Source organism: Musca autumnalis, unplaced genomic scaffold (genome assembly GCF_047663935.1).
Source record: "Musca autumnalis isolate F117 unplaced genomic scaffold, ASM4766393v1 scaffold_4, whole genome shotgun sequence".
Taxonomy (NCBI): domain Eukaryota; kingdom Metazoa; phylum Arthropoda; class Insecta; order Diptera; family Muscidae; genus Musca; species Musca autumnalis.
In genome coordinates this window covers 124,477,762-124,497,555 of record NW_027411977.1, presented here as the reverse complement: position 1 = coordinate 124,497,555, position 19,794 = coordinate 124,477,762, and the positions used below count along the sequence as shown (strand labels likewise).

The 19,794-nt window shown below is 35.4% G+C and overlaps 1 protein-coding gene across 1 annotated transcript; it reads right to left on the bottom strand.

Moving 5' to 3' along the window:
• Positions 1 to 2,910: 2,910 nt before the first annotated feature.
• On the bottom strand, positions 2,911 to 12,597 carry LOC141401462 (uncharacterized). Its single transcript, XM_073981724.1, has 2 exons — positions 10,846 to 12,597; positions 2,911 to 3,133 (listed from the first exon to the last, which is right to left on the bottom strand). The coding sequence occupies exons 1-2, from the start codon at positions 12,551 to 12,553 to the stop codon at positions 3,030 to 3,032; spliced, it is 1,812 nt and encodes a 603-aa protein (XP_073837825.1). The 5' UTR covers positions 12,554 to 12,597; the 3' UTR covers positions 2,911 to 3,029.
• Between the last annotated feature and the right edge of the window lie 7,197 nt (positions 12,598 to 19,794).

Here is a 19,794-nt window from a genome sequence, read left to right as displayed (position 1 = left end):
CCTGTCTAACACCCCTTGATATGGCAATTTCTTTTGTGGGTTCTCCACTTACGTCAATTCGTACCGACTGATTCCAATAAAGACTTTTAATGCACTGGAGTTAGGCGTCAGTAAACTTATATAACAAAAGTTGTGGACATAGGTCCACGTTTTGGTATAGCCACCATATAACGGTACTCCCCGATTTACGGTATTTTGACGTTTTTAGCTACATTTTCAGACTGATTTAGCTCTAATTTGACATTTAGGGCTCTTAGGCGTCACTAAACTTATATAACAAAAGTTGTGGATATAGGTCCACGTTTTGGTATAGCCCCCATATAACGGTACCTCCCATTTACGGTATTTTGACGTTTTTAGCTACATTTTTAGACCGATTTAGCTATAAGTTGACATTTAGGGTTCTTAAGTGTCAATAAACTTATATAACAAACTAGTGGACATAGATCAATGTTTTGGAATAGCCCCCATATAACGTTACCGCCCGATTTCAGGTATTTTGACGATTTAAGTCGCATTTCTAGACCGAATTAGCTATAATTTGATATTTAGGGTTTTTAGTGAGCAAAAAACTTATATTCGAAATAATCATGAACGTAGGTCCATGTTTTGGTATAGCCCCATATAACGGTTCCTCGGTATAACGGATTTCGGTATCCCCATATAACGGATTTTCGGTATTTTGAGAATTTTACTTACAAGTTTTAACCGAATTATCTGTAATTTGAACATTTGAAACTCTTAGTGGTCACCACACCTCACCACCAAAAATTTTCAAGAAAGGTCGATGTACTGATAAAGCTCCCATATAAAAGTACCTCCCGATTTTCAGTAATTTGATGATTTTAACTACAATATTAAACCGAACTAGCAGTAATTTGACATTTGAAGTTCTTAGTGGTCACAACACCTCTCCATCAAAAATTGTCAACATAGGTTCATGTTCGGATATAGCTCCCATATAACGGTACCTCCCAACTTTCAGTAATTGGCAATTTTAGCTAAAATTTTTAACCGAACAAACTGTAATTTGACATTTGAAGGTTGTAGTGGTCACCACACATCTACATCAACAATTTTCAACATAGCCCCAATATAATGATACTTCCCGATTTTCGGTACTTTGAGGATTTTACTTAAAATGTTTAACCGAACGTAGGTCCATGTTTTGGTATAGCCCCAAAACAAACCTCCCGATTTTCCGTACCTTAGCTTTATTTTTTGGACGAATTTTCTGTAATTTGAAATTTAAATACCAACAAAAATTGTTCATTTAAATTCATATTTTCTTATAGCCCACATACCTCCGAACTAGCTGTTAATGACATTTGAAGTTCCCACGTTATATACCTATTTTCGGTATTTTGAGGATTCTGGCTACAATTTTTAACTGAATTAGGAGTTATTTGACATTAAAGGCTCCCATCAAAAACTGTCACTATAGGTCCATGTTTTATTATAACCCCTATATAACGGCACCTCCCAATTTCTAGCCCACCAAAAATTGTCAACATACATAGTTAGATATAGGCACCATAAAAAGGGCCTACCGAATGAAACATTTTATGTACATTATCTGACATTTTAGCGTACCCACTTGAAGTTGGGGACAGGAATGAAAACTAATTATTCCATTTTAGTTCAGAATATTTTATGGTGGAGGGTATGAAAAGTTCGGCCCGGCCGAACTTAACGCTTTTTTACTTGTTTTCAATTATTATCTTAGCCTTCGCTAAATTTATTTTATCATGATAATTAAAACCTAAGAAACAGATCGTTAAATATTGCTTATAACCATGTGATTTCCACTTGCGTGAATGTTTCATTAATTAATTAATCTTAAAATGTAATTATTTGTAAATAATTTCTATATGACTTGCATGTTAGAGTTTATTAAAGTAAATTCTTTTTATTGCACGGTTTACTCCGTGAATAAAATGTATAATCAATCTAAGAATTTGCATCAAAATTGAGAAAAGAGGTTAGGGTTTGGATAGGTGTTAATTGTTTTCTTTATATTTGCAGAATTATACAACACCGCATGTATTGAGCTCGATCCATCGGCAGTAAACCAAGGTAACATAACCTACAAATAGTTCATTAAAACCTAAATCATCATCCTAACCTAATTTCATACCACTTCGTGTAAGTAGTCGTATAACATGCAGATTATATAATTTATGATAGACTTTTACCTTTATCTTTAAATTACCCATTATTTGAGATAATTTAAAAAAAAAATCATTTACTTATAAGACACTAAAAGTGTAATCGATTTAAACAATGCATCTTAATGAATTTCCTATTAATAAATGAATTGTAAGTTGTATTCAAAATGAACTAATTAGACCTTTTTATTGGAATTGTTGATAGTGATAACATGGCGGTTTAGTTGGACTCATCAATGATTAGGGAAGTGGCTAACAGAATATCATGGACACTAGTTACTTATGTTTTATAGCGGGTGGGAACAATTTAAAAAGGTGTCCCAGCGAAAACATCATTCGCATACTCTTACAGTCTGTGATTCAAAAAAATTATATTAATTCAGGTACTAGTAACAAGTCTTGAAGTGGTTATTTTTTTTTTTCTCTTTGAACAGTTTAACATTACTGGTTTGGTAAGAACCTCCCCCAATCCGGCGAGCTCAGCCCGTTTCAATACCACTCAAGCATCCCAAACCGTAGTGGAAAATGCAAAAAAATTAAAAATTATTCAAACAGACTGTTACATAATGCCATCCGCCGGTGCGTAAATCGCAAAATATGGGGGTTCATTCGACTTTACATTGTGGTTTGTTTTTTTCATTTTCTTAAAGGTTCTTATTGGTGTATGTGATATTGGATTTTAATGAAACCTGAAATCAATTGGTGTGCTAGTTAGGCAGTAGCTCAAATTAACTTAATATTCTATTGTTTAATATTTTTATATATTTGTAATTATTATAAACTTATTACATATGTTTTCCGAATAAGGTCAGCTAAATATAACAAGTAATTAAAAAAACTGTGATAGACGTATCACTTGATTCAAATTTCCATAGTAAATTTAGATCCACGTGCCCGATAATGACTAGTCTTCTTATTCAGCTGTAGTAGAATTGCAGATGGATTTGTACGAATAAGCGCCATTTCTAAATGAAAATAAAAAAAAAAAAACAAATTTAGTAATAATCAAGTAAAAGTAAAAAATAGTTATAATATAAATCTGCAGAAGTTTCCTTTCCAATGAGTCCCCAATACAGCAAATTTGCTGCAAAATCGTCGGAAAGGCATATAATACGTGAAAACTGGTGTCACCGTTATATGGGAGCTGCAGGATACCAGTAGTCTATATGGCGTATATAGAAAATTATAAAAAAGTGCAGAAGCCTGACTGTAACCCGAAAATTCTATAAAACAATGAAACATCAAACTAGGCCCGATTATTTGACAATAGATAGAAATTGTGCGTTCAGGTCATGGAAAGAACACTTTTCAGCAAGCTCTTGTATACAATTGTAGCGAAGGCGACGATGCCACGCAAACAATTCCAGAATATGCTACAGCATATTTCCATCCAGACAGTGTTACGTTATGACAGCAATTAACCGGCCGAGGAGTAAATAATTAGTCTTATGAGGAGATTATTTATTAGTCGAGATCTTCAAAACCGGAAGCGATTCTCGGATAAGGTCTATGCATTAGCTAGTTAGCAAATAGTGCTGTGTAGTACTATTTTTCAATTTTGTGACCGAAAAGTCTTCAATTACTCCAAAAACTAGCAGAACTTGCACTTCTCTTCAAACAAAAATGGCGCAAATTGGCGCTCTCTTTTTTTCTACCTTATCGCCAAATCAAGTGTCAGAAATCGCCAAACCGAACATTCATCAGTTTATGTTAAAAATTATGCTGAATTTAGTTTTTTATATCATACTATGTTTGTTTTTCGTTTGTAACGACCCTATAAATATATCAGGGTGAAGTTCTGAGTCGATCTACATATGCACGCAGAAAAATATATGTTAGAAATATGTTTGGATCCAAAGAAATATTTGTTTGGGACTGGTTGCAAACATATATATGTTTGGATCCAAACATAATTTGTTTGTTTCCAAACAAATGTATGTTTGAAACATTTTGCAACATATCTCAATATTATTTGTTTGGATACCAACATATTTTTTATATTAGAACATATTTTTTATGGGTGGAGAGAGGATTTTTGTCAAATAGAGTAACAACAGGGCTCTCGCGGATGCGGAATGCTGTTTAATAACAAAGCGCTGTGTGTATGGTGTAATAGGAGACGCAGAAGCTTTGGCCAAACACGTGTGTTTCGTGCTTTGTTGTTGTTAACCAACGTAGCAAGCGAAGAGGAAAAGAAAAAAATTAATTATGTTGTTCTTTTTTTCATTTGCCTAAATAAAATCGTTGAGTAATGACGGTAATGTGAGTAAATAAATCAGTGTTTTGTGTTTTCTTAAAGAAATTGTGCTTTTTAGTAAATTAAATGCCCAATACATTTTATAATTGCAATTACATCAATACATTTTTCATATACATACATACGTATGTTTGAAATATGGATGTACCTATTTATTACATTTAATTTAATTCCAGATGCCGATTTCCCACTGATGATTTCAACTTTGAGGAATATGTGTTTTATTTCACAACTAAGGAGAAGCGCTCATCGATGTTTCTATATATTTATTTCTTTTTAAAAGTGTAACTTTTTATAAATTATTTCATTCCGTTTTTCTTTTATTAAAGTATGTTATGTATTTCTTTGGAACTTTTTAGGTACCTACATATGTGTCTGTTGTTGCTTATTTCCATGCGTTGAAATAAACAGCCAACATTATTTATAAATGTGTGTATATGTTGCAGATATCCAGTGAGCGCTTACTGAGAGCAAGTGAGCATACATTTCAGTGTGTTTTACATTGAAATTTACGTTCCCTTGCTCTCAGTAATCGCCCACCTGTGCATCTGTTTGTTTTTTTGTGGCTTTTGCGTTTGTATTTGTTTGCACCCAAACATATAATTTGTTTGCACCCAAACATATAATTTGTTTGCACCCAAACATATAATTTGTTTGCATCTACACATATAATTTGTTTGCACCTAAACATATAATTGGTTGCACCAAACATATATTTGTTTGTAGGACCCAAACATATGTTATGTTTGGGACTGCTTGCAAACAAATACAGTCGAAATCGCTTATAACGTCGTCGTTTATAACGTCATATCGGTTATAACGACTATATCCAAAAGTCCCAAATCTCTGGGGCCCTTTATAGCCCTATCGCTTATAACGACATATTGGTTATAGCGACAACTTCCGTCGGTCCCTTGACCGACGTTATAAGCGATTTCGACTGTATATGTTTGCTGCAAAATATGTTTGGGACATATGTTAGGGAGGGCTTTTTCTGTATATATACATAACTATAGGTTATAAAAATATGTTAAGCCATATGAATTATGTATTTACCCTCTAAACTACAAGAACTTGCTTAATTAATTAAGAAGGGGAAATTTCCTACAATTAGCCAACGAAATCTCCAACTATTCTATTAACCTCCAACAATCGCCATGTCGCCAAGTCAAAAATTAAGTCGCCAAACGTGTTAAAAAATCGCCACGTTTGGCGAGAAATCACAATATATGACAGCTGTGCTCTCTTCTCCTATCTCTACTAGACAAATTTGTGTGAGTAAACATGGTGCTAGTTTGTTGCCACCTTGATAAATAGATGACAAACAAACAATAAGAAAACAAGTAAAAAGAGTTAAATTCGGCCAGGCCGAACTTTTAATACCATTCACCATAAAATATTAGTTAGCTTTCTTTCCTGTTCACAATTTTACGTGGATATATTTTGTGAGCAGGCAAATACCTAAATATTGTCAGAAAATGTATCAAAAATGTGTTCAATCCTTTGGAGGGAGGCTATATCAAAGTGTGGACCTATTTTGAAAAATTTTCGTGGAGAAGTTTTGTGAACACTGGGAACCTTAAATTTCAAATTAAAGATAGTTCGGTCAACAAATATATGTAGCTAAACTCCTCAATAATAAATAGATGACAAACAAACAATAAAAAAACTAGTAAGCAAAGGCTATAGTCGGACAGGGCCGACCATACGATGCCCTACACCGCTACCCTGCGAGTTAGATTTCAGCAAATCAAAGTTTCTTTTGGACAAATAAGCTCATTGTAAGAAATACATTTTTGGAGTCTGCAACTATATCACATTAAGTTTAAATAATAATATAATAATTGTTCCACAAACATCACAGAAGGGACAGGGCGTGCACCGCGATTCATATTACAGCAATAGTATGGGGCCTACTGTTTATCGCCGAGTCCGAAAGGCATGTCTTAAAACACCACCTGTATGGAAGTTGTACATTGTTGAAATACTCACAAAATGTCGCCAAATTTACTGAGGGGTATTTTGCCATCGTTGGAAATTTGACATTTGCTGGCCGGGAATCGAACGCCCGACCTTCAGCGTGCAAGGCGGGTGTGCAAACAATTGTACCATGGTGGCACCAATAAGTAATTTTAGAACGGACATTTAGTCTGGACCTAATTTTTTGCATATTTTGACATATTTGCTAAACCATATGCAAGACTTTGTGTCCTAAATATCCCATCGAATTGGCTGAAAGTTTGTATTAAGTATTCGTTCATCACAATTTTCGACCTGAAATTTATCGGTATAGGTCCAGGTCTTCATATAGCTCCCATAGAACCGTACCTCCCGATATCCGGTATTTTGAAGGTTGTGGGCTCAATATGAAACTGAAATGGCTGACATTTTGTATTCAGTCTTCGTTGGAGGTAAAAAAAACTTTCCACCTGAAATTTGTCGTTATATGTCCATGTCTTCATATAGCTCCTATAACCAGAACCTACGGATTTTCTGTACTTTGAAGATTATGGTCTCAATATCCCTCCGAATTGGCTAAAAATTGGTATTATGTCTTCATTGGGGGTACTAAACTTTCCATCTGAAATTTGTCGGTATAGGTCTAGGCGTTCATATAGCTCCCATACAACGAAAGCTCCCCATTTTCGAAATTTTGAAGATTGTGGCTCTGGTTACAGTTTTCTCTATTTTATTGACTTGTCTGAAGTGAATTTCAAACAGAAAACTGTACACATAAACATTTTAGAAGATATTATTGAAATATATGTAGCATACGAAAATATGTGAAATACAGAAATTTTCCATATGCAAAAATAATATTTGCATATGCTTAATTTATATATTTCGCATATTTTTGCATATGTGATATATTTCGATTGGAATTTAATTAGAAGCCAAAAATATGCAAATTTTACAAAAATAGGTGTTGCATAAAATTCCGCTGTCTACATATTATTGAGCTGATATTAATTGGGGTGCTCTCATTGATAGGAGAGAAGGCTCCCTTGTCCCTACTGGAATGTTTGTGGAACAATTATATACAGTACATTTTAAGAAATATTCTTAAATTTGAAAATTGGCGTTGTTTAGCAATTTCTGCTACATCTTTAAATTTTGGACAATTGGACAGGTAATATGATAGGATTCCACGCAATTTGTAAGAACTGGGAATTTGTCTGTCATGATAGAGACAATTTGTAGCATGGGAGGAAGTTGTGGTTCTCTTCACAAAACTCATTATATCTTAGGTAGTAGTTCCGTTACCAAGCACACATATTATTGCAATTTTCATTAGAGGAAAGATCGGTAGTTAATTTATCGTATATAGGCGACTTTGCCGGCTTATGGCCTCCAGGGATGACAACATAAATCAACATAATTGGCATTAATTGAAAGGGCAAGAGTTGTCCTTCCAAATATTATTTATGTGGGCGGAATGTGTGGCCCAGGAATAAAGATATTACAGGTATATTAAACATTTTTTAAAATTTTCACACAAAAGTTGTGGTCCATTTAACCCTCTAAACATCATCCGATCACCATCTCAAATTGCAAGCTTCTGCTTATAATCTTACATTATTTAAAATTTCGAGGCGATCGGACTATAATTGCGACATACAGAGCCGCTACAAAATCGGATAAAAATTTTGTTTTTGGTCCATTTCACTAAATATTTCTCGATCACCACCAATAAGAATAGGGATCTTTTCTGGCCTGAACCCGACCTCCATACAAAATTTCGTGACGATCGGTCCATAATTGCGGCCTGGAGCGTGTTTACAATTTATAATGGACAGACGGACGGACGGACGTCGAGATATGAAGATTGGTATACCACATTGGGGGTCTCCGACGAATATTTCGCGGTGTCACATAAATTTTTACCAAAACAAACTTATAATACCCTTTCCACAATGTGGTGTAGGGTATAACAAGTAAAAAGAGTTATATTCGGCCAGGCCGAACTTTTTATACCCTTCATTATAAAATATTAGTTAGCTTTCTTTCCTGTTCACAATTTTACGTGGATATATTTTGTGAGCAGGCAAATGCCTAAATATCGTCAGAAAATGTATCAAAAATGTATTCAATCCTTTAGATGGGGGCAATATCAAAGTGTGGACCTATTTTGAAAAATTTTCTTGGAGAAGTTTTGTGAACACTAGGAACCTTAAATTTCAACAAATGTAGCTAAACTCCTCAAATACCTTGAATAGGGAGGTACCGTCATATGGGGGCTATGCCAAAACATGGACCTATGTTGACACTTTTTGGTGGAGATGTTTTGTGACCACTTGGAACGTCAAATATTAAATTACAGGTAGTTCGGTCCAAAAAAGTAGATAAATCGGGATGCACCGTCATATGTTGGCTATACCAAAACATGGGTCTATGTTGACAATTTTTGGTGGCGATGTTTTATGACCACTTGGAACCTCAAATGTTATATTACTGGTACTTCGGTTCAAAAATACAGCTAAAATCATCAAAATAGCGAAAATCTGGAGGTACCGTTATATGGGGGGTATACCAAAACATGGACCTAATACCGAAAATCGGGAGACACCGTTATATGGGGGCTATACCAAAACATGGACCCATTTTGAATATTTTTGGTAGAGATGTATTGTGACTACTTGGAACCTCAAATGTTAAATTACAGGTACTTCGGTCCAGCAATACAACTTAAATCCTCAAAATACCGAAAATCAAATGTTAAATTACACATACTTCAAAATACCGAAAATCAGGAGCTACCGTTATATGGGGACTAAACCACAACATGGACCTATGTCGTTAATTTTTTATGGAGATGTTTTTTGACCTCTGGCAACATCAAATATTAAATTGCAGGCAGTTCGGTCAAAAAATGTAGCTAAAACCCTCAAAATATGGAAAATCCGATGTAGCCCATCTTCGAACTTGATGTGCCTATGGAGAAAAAAACACTCGGGACGCTAGAGTTATTACAACAGACTGACAGTCGGACATGTACAGATCGACTCAGAATTTTACAAAATTAAAAATTTAGTACCAGTTAGTACATTTCGTACGCAATAAGTACGAATTTCCAAAACTACCTCAATCCTATTCCCCAACAGTAATCTTATTTCCAAATTTCTGGATTCCATCTCTATCCGTTCAGTCGAATACAAATAGTACCAACTTTAGTACATTTTTTAATACATAAGTACGAATTTCCAAAAATACCTCCATATCTCAATCCAACAGTAACCTTAATTTCAAATGGGAGGATTCCAACTCCATCCGTTCTTCAAAATCCAAATTGTACTAAATTTAGTACCATTTAGTACTCTACATAAGTACGAATTTCCAAAGATATGTCCATAGCTCAATCCTGAATTTCAACAGTAACATTAATTCCAAATTTTAGGTTTCGAGCTCAATCCGTTCAACCAAATCCAAATTCTACCAAATTTCGTAACATTTAGTACTTTTCGTACACGTAAGTACGAATTTCTAAAGCTGTCTCCATAGCTCAATCCAAATTTCCAAATTTCAGGTTTCCAGCTGCATCCGTTCACCGAAATACAATTCTACCAAATTTAGTACCATTTAGTACTTTTCGTACACATAAGTACGAATTTTTAAACTACCTCCATATAGCAATCCTACACTTTAACAGAATTCTTAATTCCAAATTTCATGTTTCCAGATCTATCCGTTCACCCAAATCCAAATTGTACCAAATTTGGTACCGTTTAGTACATTTGGTACTCATAAGCAGAAATTTCTGAAACCATTTCCTTACACCAACACCACTTCCAAACCTTGATTCCATACCAAATTTCAAGATTCTAGCTATATCCGTTTAATGTACAAAATTGGTACTAAATTTAGTATCCTTCCGTACACTTATAGGTCGAATTTCCAAAAACACCATTCTAAGTCCCAGTTCACACAGTTCATTAAAAAATTTCATGAAATTAGGCTTCTTAGATCGAATTTCTCACTACTCTTATATGGAACTCGATCTAGAAACGCATAATTTCATGAATTTTTTGTCAATGAAATCCCTCTAGTGTGGACAAGGACGAACTTTCTATCAGTGACCCTCATTTCAAATTTCAGAATTCTAGCTCTTCCCGTTTGCCTAATAGAAAGGATACCTCATTTAGTACTTTTCGTACTCTTCTAGTTTGAATTTCTAAAAATCCTGCCATATCTTACCCCTACCCACCAACAGCAACCCAGACCCAAAATTTCAAGATTATAGCTTCAGCCGTTTCGCGTGGGCGATGATATGTCAGTCAGCCAGTCACTCACTCATCACTAAGCTCTTTATATATAAAGATAGGGTCACAAATGATTATTTCAATGCTTCACAAACGTAAAAAACAAACTTAATATACCCTCCATACTATGTTGAAGGGTATAAAAACAAATAGCAACACTTACCAACCGGGAATCCACAAATTTTCACATGTTTCGAATCATTTTGCATATACGGAAATTCCAATAAAGCATCCAAAAAATTCATATTCAATAGATCTTCATGTTCGCCATAGAAAATTAATTTCAATTCAGGATTTCTATTCAGTAAGTCCATCCAAAAATGTTGGGCACTTATGTAGATTTCAAAAGGTATAAAAGTTCTCTGCAATGTTGTTTGAATATCTGTGGCATCCTGAGGTTTTTGTTTGCCATCATCAATGGTCTCTGATGTCTGAAGATTTAGATGCCACAGCGAGAGGTTCTTTATCAAGATGATTAGAAAACGCCACGAGAATCCTTTTAACGAAGTGAAATATAATTCTCGAAGAGATTTAAGCTTTAAAAAATTCGATGATATCAAACGGGGATTTGGAATATGAAGTACCTTCAGATTGGGACATTTGCAAATTATCCAATTGGAATCGACATCACCATTCAGCCACTTAATGGTATGCAATTGAGGCATATTATTTAGAGTTTTCTGAAATGCTTCCGAAATTGTGGACAAGTGTAGTGAATTGATTGTAACCACTTCCAAGGTGGTTGAAATAGAGAAACTATCATCGATAGTTCCCAGCACTCGGGTGTGGATCAATGTAAACGATTTCAGTGACATGTTGCTCAGTATCTGCCGAAGGTTGAGAGCCGTCAGACCTCCACAGAATCGAAGTTCCAACTGTTGCAATGTTTTTAAAATGGCAAAATTTTCAACACTTAAATCGCAATTCTCCAATGACAATCGTAGCAAATTCCGACAATTTATGGCCAACAGTTCAAAGTCAGCTGTGCTCACCAGAGTATTACAATCCAATACGTTAATACACAGACACTGGAGATTGTGAAAATCTTTAAGATTATGTTTGAAATTTGGCCATGAATCCTCGGATATATGACCCATATTCAAAACATCCAATAGATTTGCATTGTCCAACTGGATGGTATCGCCATCGGAATACACGACCATTATATTTCTTAAAATGAAAGTCTTCAATTTTAATTTCGATAAAATGTGCACCACAACTTCATATTCCACATCCGACAACGGACTAGTGGGTTCGCATTGCAATATTAGCTCTTTCAATTGAGACATTTTGGCCAGAACTCCAATATCCAAATTAAATCCCGGTATTATGCAATACCATTGAATGCAGTGGCATTCAATCAACTCCAACTTACGCAGTTTCGGGCAATGTTTGGCCACCAATGCCAAATGTTCATCGGTTACCACCATCTGATGGTAATGCAGATGACGCAAATTCGCAAAGAGTTGTATTCTACGAAAAGATACACCCATGGATTTTCGAAAAATAAAATATTCAGAATAGACACGCAGTTTACAGATACTACTGGCCGCTTGCTGGAGGAAAACATTGCACTTCTCATAGCTCAGAGCCGTCTTCTCTTCTAGTATATCTTCCATTTTTCGGCCATTTTCATCCGTTTCAACTGGTAAATCGCGGCATGAATTGGTAATTATACTAAGGTAGGGCGTTTTGTAGATATTTAATTCTTTGTACTTCTTCCTCCACACTCCTCTAGTTATTACGCTGCGAAATGATTTACAGACTGCAATACAATTGATTTGATCTTCGAGGCACAGATAGTCGAAGATTTTTTCTAATAATGTCCCATTTTTTAGAATATTCTGCAGTATATCAATTTTGTTGTCCATTTCGATTATTTTGTTGACGCTGTTAAGAGTATTGCCAACGACTGAACTTGTTCATTCTGAGCTTTAGTCATGACAACTCATTGGAATATACTGCCACTTTTTATAGATTTCGAGAAACCACCAAGTCTCTATATTTAGTTCATATCATCATACCGCTGTAAAAACAAGCAAACTTGAACGGGTCAATACCACCACTCACTGCATGTACACTAGGGTTATGATTTTTTTACAACATCAATGTTATACTTGGATATATTTTGATGAGTTTTTATCTAAGATTAGATTAAATCCTAATTATATGGTGATTCGATGGGTGACGAAGGGGCAGAAGGATACCAAGGAACGGCCATAACCGGCTTTAAAATGGCAAAGCCCAGAATTTATTTTGGTCCCTCTTTTTAAGTGGACACAGACCTCCCCGTGGCGTCACCTGGGGGCTGCCTTTAACACCCGTTACAGGTAGCGAGCTAACATGTGCCGCGCGTTCACCCATACGAACGTTAAAAACTTGGGTTTGGGCGTCGTGTTAGTAACCCTAGAAAAAGCAGCCTACTATAAAAAACAAAAGAAAAGAAAAACAATTCCCTCTAAAGTTGACGACCCCCACACACGTTTTAAGGACCAAGATCTGTGAATCTGCACCTATAAATGTTCGCACTCTTTATAGCGAAAGTGCAGTTTACGCATTGGTAGATGTATTTGAAAAGTAAAGGCCGATATTACTGCCATACAGGAAATACGATGGACTGGGAGAATCGTCACAACAACACCTAAAGGTGACACACTGTATTATAGCTGCCATGACACAAAGCATGAGTTTGACTGCGGTTTTGTAGTTAGTCGGAAGTTAAAACATCTGGTATCCAGCATCACTCCAGTGAATGAAAGACTTGCTACAATACGGATAAAGGCAAAATTCTTTAACTTTAGCTTTATCGGTGCTCATGCTCCAACCGAAGACAAGGACGAACATACCAATTATATATTCTACGAGTGCTTAGAAGAAACATATGACCGTTGTCCTGCCTATGACATTAAAACTATTCTAGGCGATTTTAATGCCAAAATTGGAAAGGAGAATATCTTTGGCCCAACAGTCGGGAAATTAAGTCTCCATAGTGACAATGGAATGAGGCTGATAGACTTCGCAGCGGCAAAAAACATGGTCGTTAGCAGCACCAGATTAAATCATTTCGACATTCATAAAGGCACCTGGCTGTCTCCGGATCAGAAAACAAGAAATCAAATTGATATTGTTGTGATAGATGGAAGACATTCATCGAGCGTGTTGTATGTACGTTCGTTCCGAGGAGCAAACATAGACTCGGACTACTACCTTGTTGCAGCAAAGGTAGCAAACAAAGTACGAACAGACGCAACACGAAAGTTAGGCATCGGTAAGCTGCAATCACAACAGATAGCCACAGCATATTCCACTCAACTGTCCCAATTGCTTAATCAAAGCACTCCTCGTCCCGATAACATATCAGCACAATGGCAAAATATTGCTCACTCCATTCAAACAGCCGCAAAATCCATACCGGAGACCTCCACCAAGGAATTCATGGTATGACCAGGAGTGTCGTGCTGCTACCGAAGAGAAAAATGCCGCATATAGGGCTACTCTATATTCAGTAGCAACGCGTAGCGCACAAGAGAGGTATGTGGAGAGAAGGAGAAACGTCTTTTCCGCAGAAAAAAGGAAGAAATGGAAAAGCGGGAGTGTGAAAAATCTAGATGTACAGGAGCCAGAATGAAGTCCGAAAATTTTACCAAAGAGTGAAACATCAAACTGATGGCTTTGGTACAGGTACATTCTCCTGCAGAGACCAGCAAGGTAATTTGGTAACTGATACAGATTGTTTGCTCAGGATATGGAAAGAACATTTTTTTCAAATTTTTGGTATCCAAGAGTAGCGAAAGCAGCGAAGATACCGCAGATCCAATCCCAGAAGTTGGTATTGAATGTATACCGCCCAAACAAGATGAGGTAATGTCAACAATAAACCGGCTAAATAATAAGGCAGGAGCCGATGGTTGACCAGCCGAGCTCTTTAAAACCGGAGGCTGATAAGGTGTATGCACCATCTGGCAGGAAGAATGCGTACCCGACTATTGGAATCTGAGCGTCCTGTGTCCCGTCCACATGAAAGGAGATAAGATTGTATGTTCTAACTATAGAGGCATAAGTCTTCTCCCTATTGCCACAAGATAGTGGCAGGGATATTATGCGAACGACTAAAGCCTATGGTCAATGAAATAATTGGACCATACCAATGCGGCTTTAGACCTGGCAAGTCCACCATTGACTATATATTTACCCTGCGGCAAATCCTGGAAAATACCCAAGAGATGGCGAAGTTAGTAAAACTCAACTTCAATTTTTAGAACTTGAAAAAAAATCCACAAAAAAGTATTATAAAGAATGTGATTTCCAGCACATTTTATGCGAATAATGTGTACACATTTTTATGTAAAAGTAATTAGAAAACCTTGTAATAAAAATTCCATTTCGAAAAAAAAAAATAATTTTATTCTTTCAATTTTGAGTTACTTGCCTTGTAAGAAGTCACAACCTTACTGATGTTTTTAAAGTTTTTAAGAGATCATACGTAAACGTCAATTTCTTCTGTTTTGTTTTGTTAAATACCGTTATAAATTACAAAAACAGTGCTGGAATATTAAAATATGATATGTTTAGAGACAATTTGCTGAATTGTCGCAAAGATTTGCTGACATTGTCGCAGGTTGGGTCCAGTGTGCGATTTGTGAGAGCCCACATTGTCATGATGCAGAATGATTTGTCTTCTCTTGTTCGTTTTTCGACTTTCTCAGAAGACTTCAGGCAAACAAATTATAGTGTACCACTCAGAATTAACCCTCCTATATTTCTCAAGCCGTATAGTCGCCACACGGTTTTGCCGAAGAAACAGGCGACCATTTGCTTCGACGTGCTTCTTACATGAACAGCTTTCGTTGGATTTGGCTCGCTTTCGAAGACCAAGATTCGTCGTCTGTGACGATCTTATAAACGTCGTTTGAAGCACAACGATTGTTTTTATTCACAATTTCTTTGCACCCATACACAATAGCCTCTTTTTGAGCGATTGTCTAATTTTGCTGGATCTAACGAGAAAAATGCATTTTTGCGATCATGTGTTTATGCAATATCAAATGTTAGTTGTTGAAAGAAATGCTCGAGGATGCCTCTATCTCACGGTATATAACATGGCGATCTTGCATTAACCGTTCACGCATGGCTTAATTTTTTCTTCGGCACACAGGCCTTTTTGGCTAATTCGAAAGACATGATTTCCACCTTTTAAATAAAAAAATAATCTCTAAAAGTCCGTTGTGGAAAAAAGAAGTTATGTCCGTTTTAAGTTGAATATCCAAGAGACCAAGTTTTCACTACATTTACCGTTATAAAATCAAAAAACGAAGTGACCGAAAGAAACCAATGGTATTTTTGTCTTCCATGGACTCCCACAAAACTGAAAATATGCATCAGAACCCCTGCAAAAAAAAATTGTCAACTTTTGTAACACAGTGTAATGATAGGCAAGATGCGACACGAAAATGTTTTGTTGTTGTAAGATTTTAGGCATAATGAGTTTAATATTTGCACATTTTGAGTTGCAATTTTAGACACAATTCATTGTTATTTTACGCACTTTTTTATGTAAATGTATGCAAAAGTACCCAAATAACTTTTGAATGTGTTTAAAAAGCTGCATTGAAAATGAAGAAAAAATTGTTTTATTACAGTGTTTTATTTAACTTGCTTTGGTGTGTGTTTAGTTCAAATCTGGTAGCTCATTTTTAACACGGTTGCAGTTTACCAATCGAACTAAAACTTCCCTGTAGGAAATGTCAATAGTGAATCTATACTGACTTACTACTGACATTGTCAACAGTACTACTGACAAACTGTAGACAACTAATGTAATTTCCTATAGACATTTTTTATGAACGTGTCATTCGAAAGTCAGTACTGACAATGGAACTAGTATGTCAATAGTAAGTCAGTAGTTCCTGAGGAACCATGTGTTGACATTGGAGGTAGTGAGTCAGTATAGACATTGGAGGTAGTAAGTCAGTAGAGACATTGGAAGTAGTGAGTCAATAGAGACATTGGAGGTAGTGAGTCAATAGTACATAAAGGGTCATATGGAGACATTGGTACCAAATTGTTCACTATTAAGTGTTTTTGGCCTATTTGAAACTTTTTATAGACTAAAAGGCTATATAGTGTGTTTTATAATACGATGAACTTATACTTTTGTTTAAGTAGTATATTTTATTAAAGAATAACATATAATTATGAAAATACTAAAAAGTACAAATTGCGTATTACAGTCTTTTTATCTTTATAAAGGGCTAAGCCCAAGATTCCACATAAGCACAAAATTAGTAAATAAAGCCAATGTTTTCAAGGCTGACTAACCAATAATAAAAAAATCGTTTTCATTGTCAGAAATATCATCGCCTAAGAGTTGGTGGTTCTTGGCCATAAGAATTCGTGTGATTTATCTGCTTAAAATATTTCTGCTTCTGCTGCACTTCGCTTTTTATTAGGCGATTCGCTGAATATTGATATAACATCCAAGAATTGAAAAGAATAAACATGTATAAATAGGCATAAATAAACAAAATGTCCTTAAATTTTCTTACATTACAGCCGTATAAAAATTGCAAAAATCTCGCAATCAATTTTTGCCAAATAACCCTTCAACATTCTAACTCATTATTATGCCGTGCCCAAATGTCAGATGTAAGTTGCGTTCATCATTTCCAGCGAGACGGGACAATATTCGGCATCTTCTCTAAAGATTCCATAAAATGTTTCCATAATGTCCATAGTCGAAGTTTCACCACAAATGTTGTCAGCCGCCTCAGAAACTGCTTTTTGATATAGATTTTTTTTTTCACTTGTCTGTTATTTTCCTTTATTAATTTCCTTTGCTCATACTTGTTTGTTATTAAAATTATATATTTTATTGATTTTTCACAAAAACACATTATTTTATGCCAAACAATTAAGAAAATGAAGAAAAAATAAAATGCTTAGTTGGGCTATCAGTTTTCACTATAAACAATGCTTCTTCTTATTAAGGTAAAAGTATCAATTGTTGACAACCTGTTGACAAAGTGTTGACTTTATCACCATAATAGTAGACAAAGTGGTGACATGTCTACACATGTCCCCATGCTTCCTACAGGGTTTGTACACTTTTCAGATGTGAATGACAATACATGAATATGAAATCAAAACCAATATTGGCCCATTTTTACACTGTTTTACAGTGTTTTATCTAATTTGCTTTTCAAATCTGGTAACTCATTGTTCACATAGTTGCGGTTGACCAATCGAACTTAAAATTTGCACACTTTTTAGATTTGGATGACAATACATGAATATGAAATCAAAACCAATATTGGTCCATTCTTACAGTGTTTTTACGGTGTCTAACTTAACCCCCTTTTCAAATCTGGTAACTGATTTTTAAAACGGTTGCAATTGACCAATCGAAGTAAAACTTTGCACACATTTCAGATTTAGATGACAAAACGTGAATATGAAACCAAAATCAATATGGGTCCATTTTTTCCTATAGCCCCCATATAACGGTACCACCCGATTTCCGGTATTTTGCTTTTCAAATCTGGTAACTGATTTTTCACACAGTTGCAGTTGACTAATCGAACTAAAACTTTGCAAACTTTTCAGATTTGGATGACAATACATGAGTATAAAATCAAAACCAATATTGGTCCATTTTAACAGTTTTTTTATCTAATTTTATCTAATTTGTTCGGCGGTGGTTTTTCGGAGGTTCGGTGGAAGTGGTGTATCTATGTTCCAAGCTTTTCGAAGAAGGGCAAGCATATGTGGCATTGAATCGTGTAAGATCGCTGGATGGATTAAGAATAGAAGAACTGGGTTGCTCAAAACTATCAGGAAAGAAGCCATACTATAACGAAGCGTTAACTGAAATCAATAGGATGAGAAACTACCAACCTAAATAAATTTTTACTAACATTAAACATTTAATTAATAAATGTAAGCCCATCATTAAATATCATTTATCGTCATCTCAAGTATATACAAATAAAATTGAAAATCTTAAAAATGCATTTACAAAAAAATTAAAAATAATTATAAAATTAATAAGTTTCAGTGTTCTATGTTTAAATGCACTAAAAACTAGAAAATAAGTATATAATTAAAACAAGTGAGCCAAGGCTATAGTCGGGTCGGGGCCGACTATGTGATACCCTACACCACTACCCCTGTTCATAACCTTTTGACTAATAAAATTCAAAATATTAAAATTGGGATAGCTTAGCGCCTTTGCTCTGAATGTCTTCATTAACACAGGTCAATTTTTTTGAAACGCATAAAAAATGGAAAAGTGGGATGTATGCGAACCATCAATAGGCTTCTTTTTCTGTTAGACCCCCATCAACCCCCAAAATTTCATGAGGATCCGATCAAAACTTCGTAGTGTGATTGCACAAAAATGGAAAAAGGGATGTATTGCCGACTATTGCGATATCTCTGTTGTTTGACCACTTATGACAACCTACTTCACATCGTTGTAAAAGTGATATTTTCTACTTTCCTTGCCAGGTTTTGCTTTCGATATACTTCTTATAGAAGAGAGATATTCACTTAGAAATAAAACGTTGGCCTTTTCTCCAAATAAGTTTTTTTTGTCACATTCCGACCCCTGAATAATATCCGACCATTATCAAAAATCAAAAGGTTTTTTTCATCTGTGGGACCCCCAATAACACCCAAAATTTCGTGACGATCTTAAAAATGGGATGTATTACCGACTATTGTGATATCTCCGTTATTTGGATACCTACGCCAACCTGCTTTACATCATTGTAATGATGGGATTTTTTACTTTCATTATCAGACTTTGCTTTTGGAAGGTCCCGAATCAAAGCTTTGATATTCGTCATTATTATTAAAATCGCAAAAATGAAAAGTTGTGTTCTATGTGGCTTTTGCGATATCTTCGTTGTTTGACCACCTACGACAACCTAAAAGGTGATATTTTCTACTTTCATTAGCAGGTTTTGCTTTTGATATACCCCTTTTAGAAGCGGAGATATTAGCTTTGAAATAAAACGTTGACTTTTTCTCCAAATAAGTTTTTTGCCCATTCCGACCCCTGAATATTATCCGACCATCACCAAAATCAATAGGCTTCTTTCTCTGTAGGATC

What these genes read in the sequence shown, in the direction of transcription:
- LOC141401462 (XM_073981724.1), bottom strand. Translation starts at nt 12,553, where the DNA reads ATGGACAACAAAATTGATATACTGCAGAATATTCTAAAAAATGGGACA. An exon ending in AATTTGTGGATTCCCGGTTG is followed by an intron (nt 3,134 to 10,845) that starts GTAAGTGTTGCT and finishes ATTTTCATTTAG; the next exon opens with AAATGGCGCTTATTCGTACA.